The following is a 13176-nucleotide window of genomic DNA, read 5'->3' as shown; positions in this document are numbered from 1 at the left end:
GGTTGCAACCACTGATGGCAAAGATGGTGAAGGTGGCTGCAAATCTCACGGGGTCCCTGGGTCTCTTGGTAGTGGATGCTCCTGAAGAGCCTGCGCTGGACATCTGAATTGATGGCTCTCGCCTCCACGGTCTTCTGCCCAGCTCCTGCCCAGGAGTCCTTGCCCATTGGGTAATGCCCCTCCATTTCTTCTCCATTCTCCAACATTGTTCCCAATGGGACCAAGGTTGAGGAAACTCCAAAGATCTTTTCATTCATATGATCTGGGTCATCAACAAACCCCTGGAGAAATTATTCAAGCCCATTCACTCTTTTTGATTATTGATTTATTTATTACTAGAGTTGGAAAGGATCTTGCAGGTCATCTAGTCCAACCTTCTGCTGGTGCAGAAAGAAGACCCTACGTCACGCTAGTCTAACAGCGGTCCACTCTTTTCTTGAAGGTCACTGGTGTTGGAGCGTTCGCCACCTTTGTGGACAAGCTGTTTTGGTCTTCAGACAAGGTGGCCCTTCAGTTTCTTAGATCTGGAGAGAGAGAGAAAGGTTCCAGAATTACTAAAGTCTGCCAAGGTTGACATCAAACCAATAAAGTCAAAGAGATTTGGTTGGCTATTATCCTAGTTAGTAGGCCTGTGGCTGAATGAAGGGGACTTCAAACTCTGATAACAGATGTCCAACACAGTTGGAAGGGACCTTGTAGTCCATCTAGTGCAACCCACCACCCAAGCAGGGCACCCTACAACATTGGAGTCTACGGAGAGGGGTGGCATACAAATTTAATTAATAATAATAATAATAACAAAAACAACAGCAACAACAACAACAACAACAACAATGGAAGGTCAACCTGCCTTCCATTGAGGACCTGTATACTGCACGAGTCAAAAAGAGGGCAGGGAAAATATTGACTGACCCTTCGCATCCTGGACACAAACTGTTTCAACTCCTACCCTCAAAACGTCGCTACAGAGCACTGCACACCAAGACAACTGGACACAAGAACAGTTTTCCCCCCAAACGCCATCACTCTGCTAAACAAATAATTCCCTCAACACTGTCAGACTTTTTACTAAATCTGCACTTCTATTCTACTAGTTTTTCTCATCATTCCTATCATCCTTTTCCTCCCACTTAGGTTGTAACTTGTTGTTTGTATCCTAAGATTTTTATTAATATTGATTGTTTCTTCATTGCTTATTTGACCCCCATGACAATCATTAAGTGTTGTAGCACATGTTTCTTAACAAATGTCTTTTTCTTTTATGTACACTGAGAGCAGCTGTACCAAGACAAATTCCTTGTGTGTCCGATCACACTTGGCCAATAAAAATTCTATTCTATTCTATTCTAGCCTTAGCCTATCCTTATGCTTATCCTATCCTATCCTTCACCAGAAGAGCCCTTCACTCCTCCACTCGAAACAGAATACCCTATGAGACTAGACTTTCAATCCTGGGCCTAGAAAGTTTAGAACTAAGACGCCTTAAACAAGATCTAGGTATTGCCCACAAGATCATATACTGCAACGTCCTGCCTGTTGGCGACTACTTCAGCTTCAACCACAACAACACAAGAGCACACAACAGATTTAAACTTAATATTAACTGCTCCAAACTTGACTGTAAAAAATATGACTTCGGTAACCGAGTTTTCGAAGTGTGGAACTCATTACCGGACTCCAAACCCCCAACACTTTACCCTTAGATTATCTACGGTTGACCTCTCCAGATTCCTAAGAGGTCAGTAAGGGGCGAGTACAAGTGCACTAAAGTGCCTTCCATCCCCTGTCCTATTGCTCTCCTATACCTTTCTTCTATTCCTATATCTCTTCTTCTATTCTTTCATTGATATGTTCTATTACTATATCTTCTTTTTTATTCTTTCTTAGATATATTTTACTATGAGTATCTCCTCTATAACCTTCATCATGTATTTTACTATGTGTATATAGATATATACCCACTAAAACCCTCATTGTGTATTGGACAAAATAAATAAATAAATAAATAAATAAATCCTATCCTTATCCTATCCTATCCTGTCTTTAGCCTTATCCTTATCCTCTCCTCTGCCAGCACCCAGAGAAAAGAAACACTCCCTTCGCTCTGGGCAGCCGAGAAGTCACCATAGCGAAGGTAAGGCGCTGGCTGCAAAGTGAGCGAGCGAGAGGAGAGGGCAGCCCTTCAGCATGGGAAGGAAGAGGAAGCAGGTAGCAGCAGCAGCAACCAGTGTATGGGAGACAGTGTATGGGAGGCAGCCTCGCGCTGGGTGTATTGGAGGCACGTGCTCCTCCTCGCCACCTCGGAGACCCTCTTTTTTTTTTTTTAAGCCTTAAAGTTTTGGATTTTTTTGATTCCCTTCACCTCACCTTCTTCCTTTGGCAGTGACTGTCCTCCTTCTCTTCTCACCCAAATTCCAAGCTTTAATTTCTTTCCTAATAGGTTTGCACGCATCATTTGCTTTTACATTGATTCCTATGGGAAAAAATTGCTTCTTCTTACTAGACTAACAATCCTGGGCCTAGAAAGTTTAGAACTACGACGCCTTAAACATGATCTAAGCATTGCCCACAAGATCATATGCTGCAACGTCCTGCCTGCCAACGACTACTTCAGCTTCCACCGCAATAGCACAAGAGCACGCAACAGGTTCAAACTTAATATCAACCGCTCCAAACTTGACTATAAAAAAATATGACTTTAGCAATCGAGTCGTTGAAGCATGGAACTCATTACCAGACTCCGTGGTGTCAACCCCCAACATTTTTCCCTTAGACTCTCCACGGTTGACCTGTCCAGATTCCTTAGAGGTCAGTAAGGGGCGTGCATAAGTGCACTAGGGTGCCTTCCGTCCCCTGTCCAATTGTCTCTCCTATATTTTATATATCGTTTCTCCTATTTATATATCCTTTCCTCTACTCTTCATTGATGTACTGTATTCTATTCTCATATCTCTTCTTCTATCCCTTCCCTGGTATTTACTACTACATGTTTTTATTCTCTTTAACTTTCAATTTGTATTGGACAAAATAAATTAAAAAAAAATAAAATATTCTCCATTCCATCCCATTGTCCATCCTTGGAAAGCTGCTTCTTCTCCCCCTGAGTCCTACCCTTGCAAAAGCACCCCGCATCTTTCCATCTGGTCTTTCCATCCTGGCTTTTTCCCCCCACGTGGTGATCAGGCTCGGTTCTTTTCCCGCCCCCTCCCTTGACACGTGCATGGGAAGGGGGAACGTCGGAACCTGCGCTTCCCTCTTCCCTGGGCTACAGAGCAGGGGCCGTGGGGGTCTCCTTCCCCTGTGCAGCACGAGGCTCGGGGGCTTCCAGGTTTGGGGGAAAGCCCTCCCTCCCCAAACTCACCCGGGAGTCATGTCTGAATCTGAACGCTTGCACGACTTTCCGGCAGCCTCTTTTGCCAGCAGGCCAGGGCGAGGGAGTGCAGAGTCCTAGAGAGGCCAGACTCTCCCCGAGGTCCCTCAACTCCTCCGAAGCATCTCTGAACGCCTCCAAGAAAGAACCCGTCCTGGCAAAGGAGCCCGCGCATGCTCAGTTCCTTTTGGGATTGCCGGAGAGGATCCATCCTCAATGGCGGAGGTGGAGCCCCCTTGTGGGCTCTCTAGGCCAGTGTTTCCCAACCTTGGCAACTTGAAGATATTTGGACTTCAACTCCCAAAATACCCCAGCCAGTTCGCTGGCTGGGGACTTCTGGGAGCTGAAGTCCAGATACCTTCAAGTTGCCAAGGTTGGGAAACACTGCCCTAATGCATATCAGACATTAACACAATTGACAGTGTCCAGAAATATTTCACAAGAAGAGTCCTTCACTCCTCCTCCCGCAACAAAATGCCTAACTCCACCCGAGTTGAAATGCTGAAATTAGACAATTTACAACTACGTTGCCTACGAACTGATTTAACCGTAGTTCACAAAACCACATACCAAAATGTCCTTCCTGTTAATAATGACTACTTCACCTTCAACTGCCCCGAGTCCTCCGAGAGGGGCAACATAGAAATCCAATTAATGAATAAATAAACCACAATAACACATGGGCATGTAATAGATTGAAACTAAATTTAAACCGCTCCAAACTAGACTGCAGAAAATACAACATCAGCAACAGAGTGATCATCCTACATCATCCTTGATCCGATCTAAACGTAGTTCATAAAACCATCTACCACAACGTCCTACCTTCCATGAATACCTCAGCTTCAACCACAACAATACATGAGTACATAATAAACTTAAACTCAATGTAAACCTGATACGTTTTATGCTTAAGACCTTCCACCATTCTTGTAGCCCGTCTTTGGACTCAATTCAATTTTGTCAATATCTTTTTGTAAGTGAGGTCTCCAGAACTGGACACAGTATTCCAAATGGGGTCTCACCAGCGCTCTATATAAGGGGATCACAATCTCCCTCTTCCTGCTTGTTATACCTCTAGCTATGCAGCCAAGCATCCTACTTGCTTTCCCTACCGCCTGACTGCACTGTTCACCCATTTTGAGACCGTCAGAAATCACTACCCCTAAATCCTTTTCTTTTGAAGTATTTGCTAACACAGAACTGCCAATACAATACTCCAATTGAGGATTCCTTTTCCCCTATATTGTGTTGTACTATTTATTTATTTTATTTATTTATTTGATTTTTATGCCGCCCTTCTCCTTAGACTCAGGGCGGCTTATAACATGTTAGCAATAGCACTTTTTAACAGAGCCAGCCTATTGCCCCCACAATCCGGGTCCTATTGTGTTGTACTATGTTTAACATAATATAAGTATAAAGTAGAGATAGAAAAGATAAAAAGACATTAGGACAGGAACGGTAGGTACAAAAGTGCACTTACGCACGCCCCTTACAGACCTCTTAGAAAAGGGGAGAGGTCAATTGTAGATAATGTAAGGTTGGAGATTTTGGGATTGGAGGAAGAAACAACAGAGTCCGGTAGTGAATTCTGGGCATTGACCACTCTATTGCTGAAATTGTATTTTCTGCCGTCTAGTTTGAAGCGATTTACATTTAGTTTGTATCTATTGCATGCTCTTGTGTTGTGGGTGGGACATTTTATTCTATTTTTTATTCTATTTTTTATTCCATTTTTAAATTTATCTATTCTGATTTTATGTATGGTGGGACTGGTCTCTGGGTGTCACACAACTTTCGTTGCCAATGACAATTCGTTGTTTTGACAATGACAATAAAATGTATTACTATTATTATTATTATTATTATTATTATTGTTAAAGGTGAAGTAGTCGCTCACAGGGAGTACATTGTGACGTATGATTTTATGAACAACAGTTAAATCAGTTCGGAGGCAGTGTAGCTGTAAATTTTTTAAACATAGCAATTGAAGTCTGGCTCAATTGAATTGAAGATGTGGTTAAAAAACAAATAAACCCACAAACAGTTTGCCTCGGGATGTCAGCAAGGGCATTTTGGCAAATTCATTACCGGACTCAATTGTGTCAACCCCTAACCCCCAACACTTCTCCCTTAGACTCTCCACGATTGACCTCTCCAGGTTCCTAAGAGGCCAGTAAGGGGCGTACACACTGGTGTGCCTTTCGTCCCATGTCCAATTGTCTTTCCTTTCTTTCACCTATCTTATATATTCTCTTCCTTTCATATATCCTCTCCTCTAAGTTCACTTTCACCCTCTTTTATATTATCACATGTCTATTTTTCTTCCTATGTATTTGTGTATTGGACAAATGAATAAATAAATAAAATAAAATAAAAATAAATTGTGCAACTAGGAAACTGCTGGTGTTTTTCTTTCGTCTCTCCTTCCTTTTGTGGGGCTGGCGCACAAAGAGTTAAAGGAGTTGCTGGGGGGGGGATGCTTATTTCAGTAGGTTCCTTGAGGCTGACTTCCTGCAGATGTTTCCTTACCAAACTAGGGAAGCTCCTGCAGGCATTTCATTAACAAACAAGGCAGCCGCAGCAGGGCATGGATCATGTTACCTAGCTTGATAACGAAACGTCGTTTTATTTATTTATTTATTTATTTTGTCCAATACACAATGAGGGTTTTAGTGGGTATATATCAATATACACATAGTAAAATACATGATGAAGGTTATAGAAGAGATACTCATAGTAAAATATATCTAAGAAAGAATAGAAAAGAAGATATAGTAATAGAACATATCAATGAAAGAATAGAAGAAGAGATATAGGAATAGAGGAAAGGTATAGGAGATATAGGAGAGCAATAGGACAGGGGACGGAAGGCAATCTAGTGCACTTGTACTCGCCCCTTACTGACCTCTTCGGAATCTGGATAGGTCAACCGTAGATAATCTAAGGGTAAAGTGTTGGGGGTTTGGGGATGACACTATGGAAGGAAGTCAACCCTGCACGAATTCTGCTGCACGAATCCCAGCGACCGGTTAGGTCCCACAGAGTGGGTCTTCTCCGGGTCCCGTCAACTAAACAATGCCGCTTGGCGGGACCCAGGGGAAGAGCCTTCTCTGTGGCGGCCCCAGCCCTCTGGAACCAACTCCCCCCAGAGATTAGAATTGCCCCCACCCTCCTCGCCTTTCGTAAGCTCCTTAAAACCCACCTCCGCCGCCAGGCATGGGGGAACTGAGATACTCTTTCCCCCTGGGCCTTTACAATTTCATGTATGGTATGTCTGTATGTATGTTTGGTTTTTTATATTAATGGGTTTGTAATCATTTTTAGTATTTATTGGATTATTATTGTACACTGTTTTATTATTGCTGTTAGCCACCCCGAGTCTCCGGAGAGGGGCGGCATACAAATCCAATAAATAAATAAAATAAATAAATAAACCCAGCTCAGGGAGGACGAAGGACACACACAAACACACAAGCACGCACAGAGAGCTCAAGTTACAAATCTTTTCTTCCGTGAGTTGTTTCTATATTGTCCATGGTCAGCCTCACCGCCGACTATGTTTGGTGTACACACTCTGCCTCCAACGCCTGTTGTGCTTGGAGGCAATGTCTATATTTGGAGATCTGGAGTCAGTACTTGACCCAGAAAAACCTCTGTTGCCTCGATTATTTCCAGAGAGGAAATTAACCCCATCTCAAAGGCTGCTTCTCTTCTGCCTCCGTTCGGCTGGTCTGTTTGTTTGAAGCCTTAGCTATAAATTCCTGCACAACCTCATTGAAACGACGGGTGTAGGGCTCACAGTAGAAACACAAAATATTGGAGAAGCAGTCCATCCAGCTTTCATTATTATTATTATTATTATTATTATTATTATTATTATTATTTATTAGATTTGTATGCCGCCCCTCTCCGAAGACTCGAGGCGGCTAACAACAATGAAAAGACAATGAAAACAAATCTAATATTAAAAACAATCTAAAAAACCCCAATTTAAAGAACCACTCATACATACAAGCATACCATGTATATGGAAAGGCAGGACTTGAACTCAGGGTCTCCCTCTTTCTAACCTGGCGCCTTAACTATGTGAAGTAGTAGTAGCAATGGAAACTGCAGTTTAATGTTTCCAAATGTAAAATAATGCACTTGGGGAAAAGGAATCCTCAATCTGAGTATTGCATTGGCAGTTCTGTGCTAGCAAAAACTTCAGAAGAGAAGGATTTAGGGGTAGTGATTTCTGACAGTCTCAAAATGGGTGAACAGTGTGGTCGGGCGGTAGGAAAAGCAAGTAGGATGCTTGGCTGCATAGCTAGAGGTATAACAAGCAGGAAGAGGGAGATTGTGATCCCGCTATGTAGAGTACTGGTGAGACCAAATTTGGAATACCACATTTGGAATACCAACACTCCACAGTTTTTTAGATTATTTTTAGTATTACATTTGTTTACATTGTCTTTTTATTGTTGTTAGCCGCCCCGAGTCTGCGGAGAGGGGCGGCATACAAATCTGATTAATAAATAATAAAATAAATAAATAAATAACTCCTCAACTTACCATGTTTAGTGACGGCTCAAATACAATAGCACTGAAAAATGTGACTGATGACCATTTTTCACACTTAACAACCATTGCAACATCCCCATGCCAAATTCGGATGCTTGACTAGTGGTTCAAATTTATGATGGTTGCAGTGTCCTGGGATTATGTAATTACTTTTTATCAACTTCTCACAAGCAAGGTTAATGGGGAAGTCTGATTTCATTTCACAATCATGTTACTAACATAGAAACATAGAAGTCTGACGGCAGAAAAAGACCTCATGATCCATCTAGTCTGCCCTTATACTATTTCCTGTATTTTATCTTAGGATGGATATATGTTTATCCCAGGCATGTTTAAATTCAGTTATTGTGGATTTACCAACCACGTCTGCTGGAAGTTTGTTCCAAGGATCTACTACTCTTTCAGTAAAATGTTTTCTCATGTTGCTTTTGATCTTTCCCCCAACTAACTTCAGATTGTGTCCCCTTGTTCTTGTGTTCACTTTCCTATTAAAAACACTTCCCTCCTGGACCTTATTTAACCCTTTAACATATTTAAATGTTTCGATCATGTCCCCCTTTTCCTTCTGTCCTCCAGACTCTACAGATTGAGTTCATCAAGTCTTTCCTGATACGTTTGATGCTTAAGACCTTCCACCATTCTCTTTGGACCCGTTCAATTTTGTCAATATCTTTTTGTAGGTGAGGTCTCCAGAACTGAACACACTATTCCAAATGGGGTCTCACTAGTGCTCTATATAGCGGGATCATAATCTCCCTCTTCCTGCTTGTTATACCTCTAGCTATGCAGCCAAAACAACTGCAGTGATTTACTTAACAATGGCAGGTCTGCAAAATTCACTTAACAACAGAAGTTTGTGCCCAATTGTGATCATAAGTTGAGGACTACCTAGAGTGAAGAACTGGGCATTAAATCCTATTTGTTCAGCACAGAGTAAAGTTGCTTGAACCATTGTAACCATCATTAACTGCGGACTTCCTCTATATTAGAGATCCAGAATAAAAAGTTATGAAGATATAGTGAAAATGGGACTATACAGAATCTAGTGTAGTCTTTAGAAAAAGAGTAGATACAAAGCTTGTAGATAGTAAATAGTCCAAACAGGAAATCATTTTATTATTAAAATTGTATTTCTGCACATAGCTTCAACTTTTTTTTAATTGAACGCTTTCCTTTTGTGAAATAACACCATCTCCATCCCCACCCCTGCAGTCATTGAAGTGAAGATACATTTTCTGTCCAAATTCTGCCCAGGTTCCCATTGCTTTGTGTCTGTTGTGTCTATTCCATTGCTTTGGAGACCGAGTCAATACAGTACATTGATGGTTCAAAAACCCACAAAAAATTTGGTAAGGACTCCTGTGGCAGATCAATCAAAAAGTCCTAGGATTGAAAAGATTCTCCCATCAAATGATTTCAAAAAGTTATTTCACTTCCTCTCTTCATTGCTCCTTCCTGTATGTACACTATCCATAACGCTGTATAAATAATCCATCCATTTAAATTTACTTCACAATGCAGACAGATTCATGCAAATTGTAAATATTGTGATGTCTCCCTTGAGTTAGGCTGTTAATGAATTTGCCGATCAATATAACTTTGCCAGAAATAAGCACCAAGTTGTTTTAATTTCCCGGCACACTGGTGAGTCACCCTTGAAAGGGTCAGATCATTGTGGTCCAATGAAAATTACGTTCCAGATTCCTCCAGAAAATTACAAATCTAGTTTGTTTTTAAATGGATTCACTTAGGAACAATAACTGTCCCTGTAGAAACATAGAAACATAGAAGTCTGACGGCAGAAAAAGACCTCATGGTCCATCTAGTCTGCCCTTATACTATTTTCTGTATTTTATCTTAGGATGGATATATGTTTATCCCAGGCATGTTCAAATTCATTTACTGTGGATTTATCTGCCACGTCTGCTGGAAGTTTGTTCCAAGGATCTACTACTCTTTCAGTGAAATAATATTTTCTCACGTTGCTTTTGATCTTTCCCCCAACTAACTTCAGATTGTGTCCCCTTGTTCTTGTGTTCACTTTCCTATTAAAAACACTTCCCTCCTGGACCTTATTTAACCCTTTAACATATTTAAATGTTTCGATCACGTCCCCCCATTTCCTTCTGTCCTCCAGACTATACAGATTGAGTTCATTAAGTCTTTCCTGATACGTTTTATGCTTAAGACCTTCCACCATTCTTGTAGCCCGTCTTTGGACCCGTTCAATTTTGTCAATATCTTTTTGTAGGTGAGGTCTCTAGAACTGAACACAGTATTCCAAATGTGGTCTCACCAACACTCTATATAGCAGGATCATAATCTCCCTCTTCCTGCTCATTTATTTATTTATTTATTGGATTTGTATGCCGCCCCTCTCCGGAGACTCGGGGTGGCTAACAGCAACAATAAAGCAGTGTACAATAGTAGTAAGCTTCGTGCTGTTGTAAATATGGAATGTTTGCAACTGCCATTTCTTCCTTATATATAGTGTTAGGGGGTGGAGATTTGGTTTGAATGTAGCAAATAGATTGGGTGACTATGTTTTAGTGATTTGATTGGTTGGTGGAATCACAATTACTTGAAGGATTGACATGGTGATTATTATGAAATGTTTTTTTGTTTAAGGCTGGTTTCCAAATCTCTGGTAGGCGGGACGTATCATCCCTTTTGTTCATGCAGAGGGGGTGTTTCTCAATCTCTATAGCTTCCATAGTAATTCTTCTATATAAATTTTCTGTTTTGGAAAGTAATTTAGTTTTTTCAAAGTCAATTTCGTGCCCTGTTTTTTTAATGTGCTGGACAAGGGAGGAAGTCTTTTCTTCTTTTTAAACTGCATTCTTATGTTCTGCAATGCGTGCGCTCACTCTTCGATTGGTTTGTCCAATGTATGTGGCTGCGCATGTTTTGCAAGGGATTTCATAGATTCCTTGGTGTTCTAGTCGGATTTTATCTTTTGGGTTCCTTAGGATGTTTGATATTTTTTGGTTAGTGACAAATGAAGTTTTGATATTATGTTTGTGCAGAATTTTACTAATTTTGTCTGTGGTGCCCTTGATGTAAGGGAGGAGGGTGGTACCATTATCCTGTTCTTGATCTTGATTTTTGGGGGGTGTCTCTTTTTTGATTAGGTTTGTGATTGTTTTCCTTTCGAATCCATTAGAAATTAATACATCTAACACTATATATAAGGAAGAAATGGCAGTTTATTTATTTATTTATTTATTTATTCAATTTCTATGCCGCCCTTCTCCTTAGACTCAGGGCGGCTTACAACATGTTAGCAATAGCACTTTTTTAACAGAGCTAGGCTATTGCCCCCACAATCCGGGTCCTCATTTGACCCACCTCGGAAGGATGGAAGGCTGAGTCAACCTTGAGCCGGTGATGAGATTTGAACCTCTGACCTTCAGATCTATAGTCAGCTTCAGTGGCCTGCAGGACAGCACTCTACCTGCTGCGCCACCCCGGTTCCATATTTACAACAGCACGAAGCTTAAAACTTCAGCCTGATGATGGTGAATGTGATATCACCAAAACGTCGCATAGACACTCAAAATATTACACGGGGCAAAACCCGAACTCAGAACAATCTACATACATATACCCGTGAAAATCTACAAAAACAAATATATATATATATATATACATACATACATACATACATACATATATATACATATATATATATATATATATACACACACTATTTTTATATACTATACTATTAACGTGCTACATCCAGCATTGATGATGTTACTTAGTTTGATAATGAAATGTTTGCAGGAAAACAACCAAGCTGAAAGAGCATCAGAGACCCATCATTTTGACCCTGAGCTACAAATATTCTCCTATATCTCCGGGACCGCCTCCTGCCGCACGAATCCCAGCGACCGGTTAGGTCCCACAGAGTTGGTCTTCTCCGGGTCCCGTCGACTAAACAATGTCGTCTGGTGGGACCCAGGGGAAGAGCCTTCTCTGTGGCGGCTCCGACCCTCTGGAATCAGCTCCCTCCAGAGATTAGAACTGCCCCCACCCTCCTCGCCTTTCGCAAACTCCTTAAAACCCACCTCTGTCGTCAAGCGTGGGAGAACTGAGACATCTCCCCCTGCCTATGTAGTTTTTGTGCATGATATGACTGTTTTTATATATTGGGGTTTCTTGCTTTTTAGACTTTTAAATGTACTATTGTTATTTTAGATTCTAACTATTAGATTTGTCCTTATACAATGATACCTTGTCTTACAAACTTAATTGGTTCTGGGACGAGCTTCTTAAGGTGAAAAGTTTGTAAGACGAAACAATGTTTTCCATTGGAATCAATGGAAAAGCGATTAATGCGTGCAAGCCCAAAATTCACCCCTTTTGCTAGCCGAAGCGCCTGTTTTTGCGCTGCTGGGATTCCCCCGAGGTTCCCCTCCATAGGAAACCCCACCTCCGGACTTCTGTGTTTTTGCGATGCTACAGGGGAATTCCAGCAAGAGAATCCCAGCATCGCAAAAACAAGCGCTTCGCTGGCAACGGAAGTCTGGAGGTGGTGTTTCCCATGGAGGGGAGCCTCAGGGAAATCCCAGCAGCGCAAAAACGGGTGCTTTGCTGGCAACGGGAGTCTGGAGGTGGGGCATCCCAGCGGCGGCGGTGGGTTTGTAAGGTGAAAATAGTTTGTAAGAAGAGGCAAAAAAATCTTAAACCCCGGGTTTGTATCTCGAAAAGTTTGTATGATGAGGCATTTGTAAGATGAGGTATCACTGTATATTGTTTTTATCACTGTTGTGAGACGCCCCAAGTCTATGGAGAGGGGCGATATACAAATCTAATAAATAATAATAATAATAATAATAATAATAATAATAATTGTTCCTATACTTTCAACATGTTAGTACAAACAGGAAACACAATTGAACCTTTTCTTTCTAAGATTAGATTCTCTCATCAACTATCCCAAGATTTTATTCAAAAGGGAAACTAGAACATTGTCCACCAAATAATATATTTATTATAGTACTAGAGACAGCAAAAGCAAAATCTAAGACAGGAAGGAAATCTTTCCTTACACACTCGCACAAACTAGAATTATACATACGATTGTCAAAAATAATTGAATTAAGCATGTATGTGATGGGTGACGTAGTGAAGTCAGATATGGAATCCATGAGGCAATGGAACAGAGTTACAAAAATAATAATGTATCTGAGTGAACTGTGTACTATATGAACATAGTAAGTTTCTAAGGATGT

The 13176-nt window shown here is 41.0% G+C and overlaps 1 protein-coding gene and 1 pseudogene across 1 annotated transcript in view; both read right to left on the bottom strand.

Annotated features, from left to right (window-relative positions):
* Window positions 1-3518, bottom strand: part of LOC139162959 (zinc finger and SCAN domain-containing protein 12-like) — an 8306-nt gene extending 4788 nt beyond the window's left edge. The window contains exons 1-2 of the mRNA XM_070743871.1: window positions 3362-3518; window positions 1-524 (exon numbers count right to left, since the gene is read on the bottom strand). The exon at window positions 1-524 is cut by the window's left edge and continues 187 nt beyond it. Coding sequence (XP_070599972.1) covers window positions 1-257 — 257 coding nt within the window. The 5' untranslated portion in view covers window positions 258-524; window positions 3362-3518. The remainder of the gene's footprint in view (window positions 525-3361) is intronic.
* The window catches only part of LOC139158547 (zinc finger protein 208-like), a 40180-nt pseudogene that overhangs the window by 16188 nt on the left and 10816 nt on the right, over window positions 1-13176 (bottom strand).

The sequence above is a fragment of the Erythrolamprus reginae genome, chromosome 2 (assembly GCF_031021105.1).
Source record: "Erythrolamprus reginae isolate rEryReg1 chromosome 2, rEryReg1.hap1, whole genome shotgun sequence".
NCBI lineage: Eukaryota > Metazoa > Chordata > Lepidosauria > Squamata > Dipsadidae > Erythrolamprus > Erythrolamprus reginae.
Note: the sequence above shows the minus strand (reverse complement) of the source record. Positions and strands in the feature narration are given on the sequence as shown.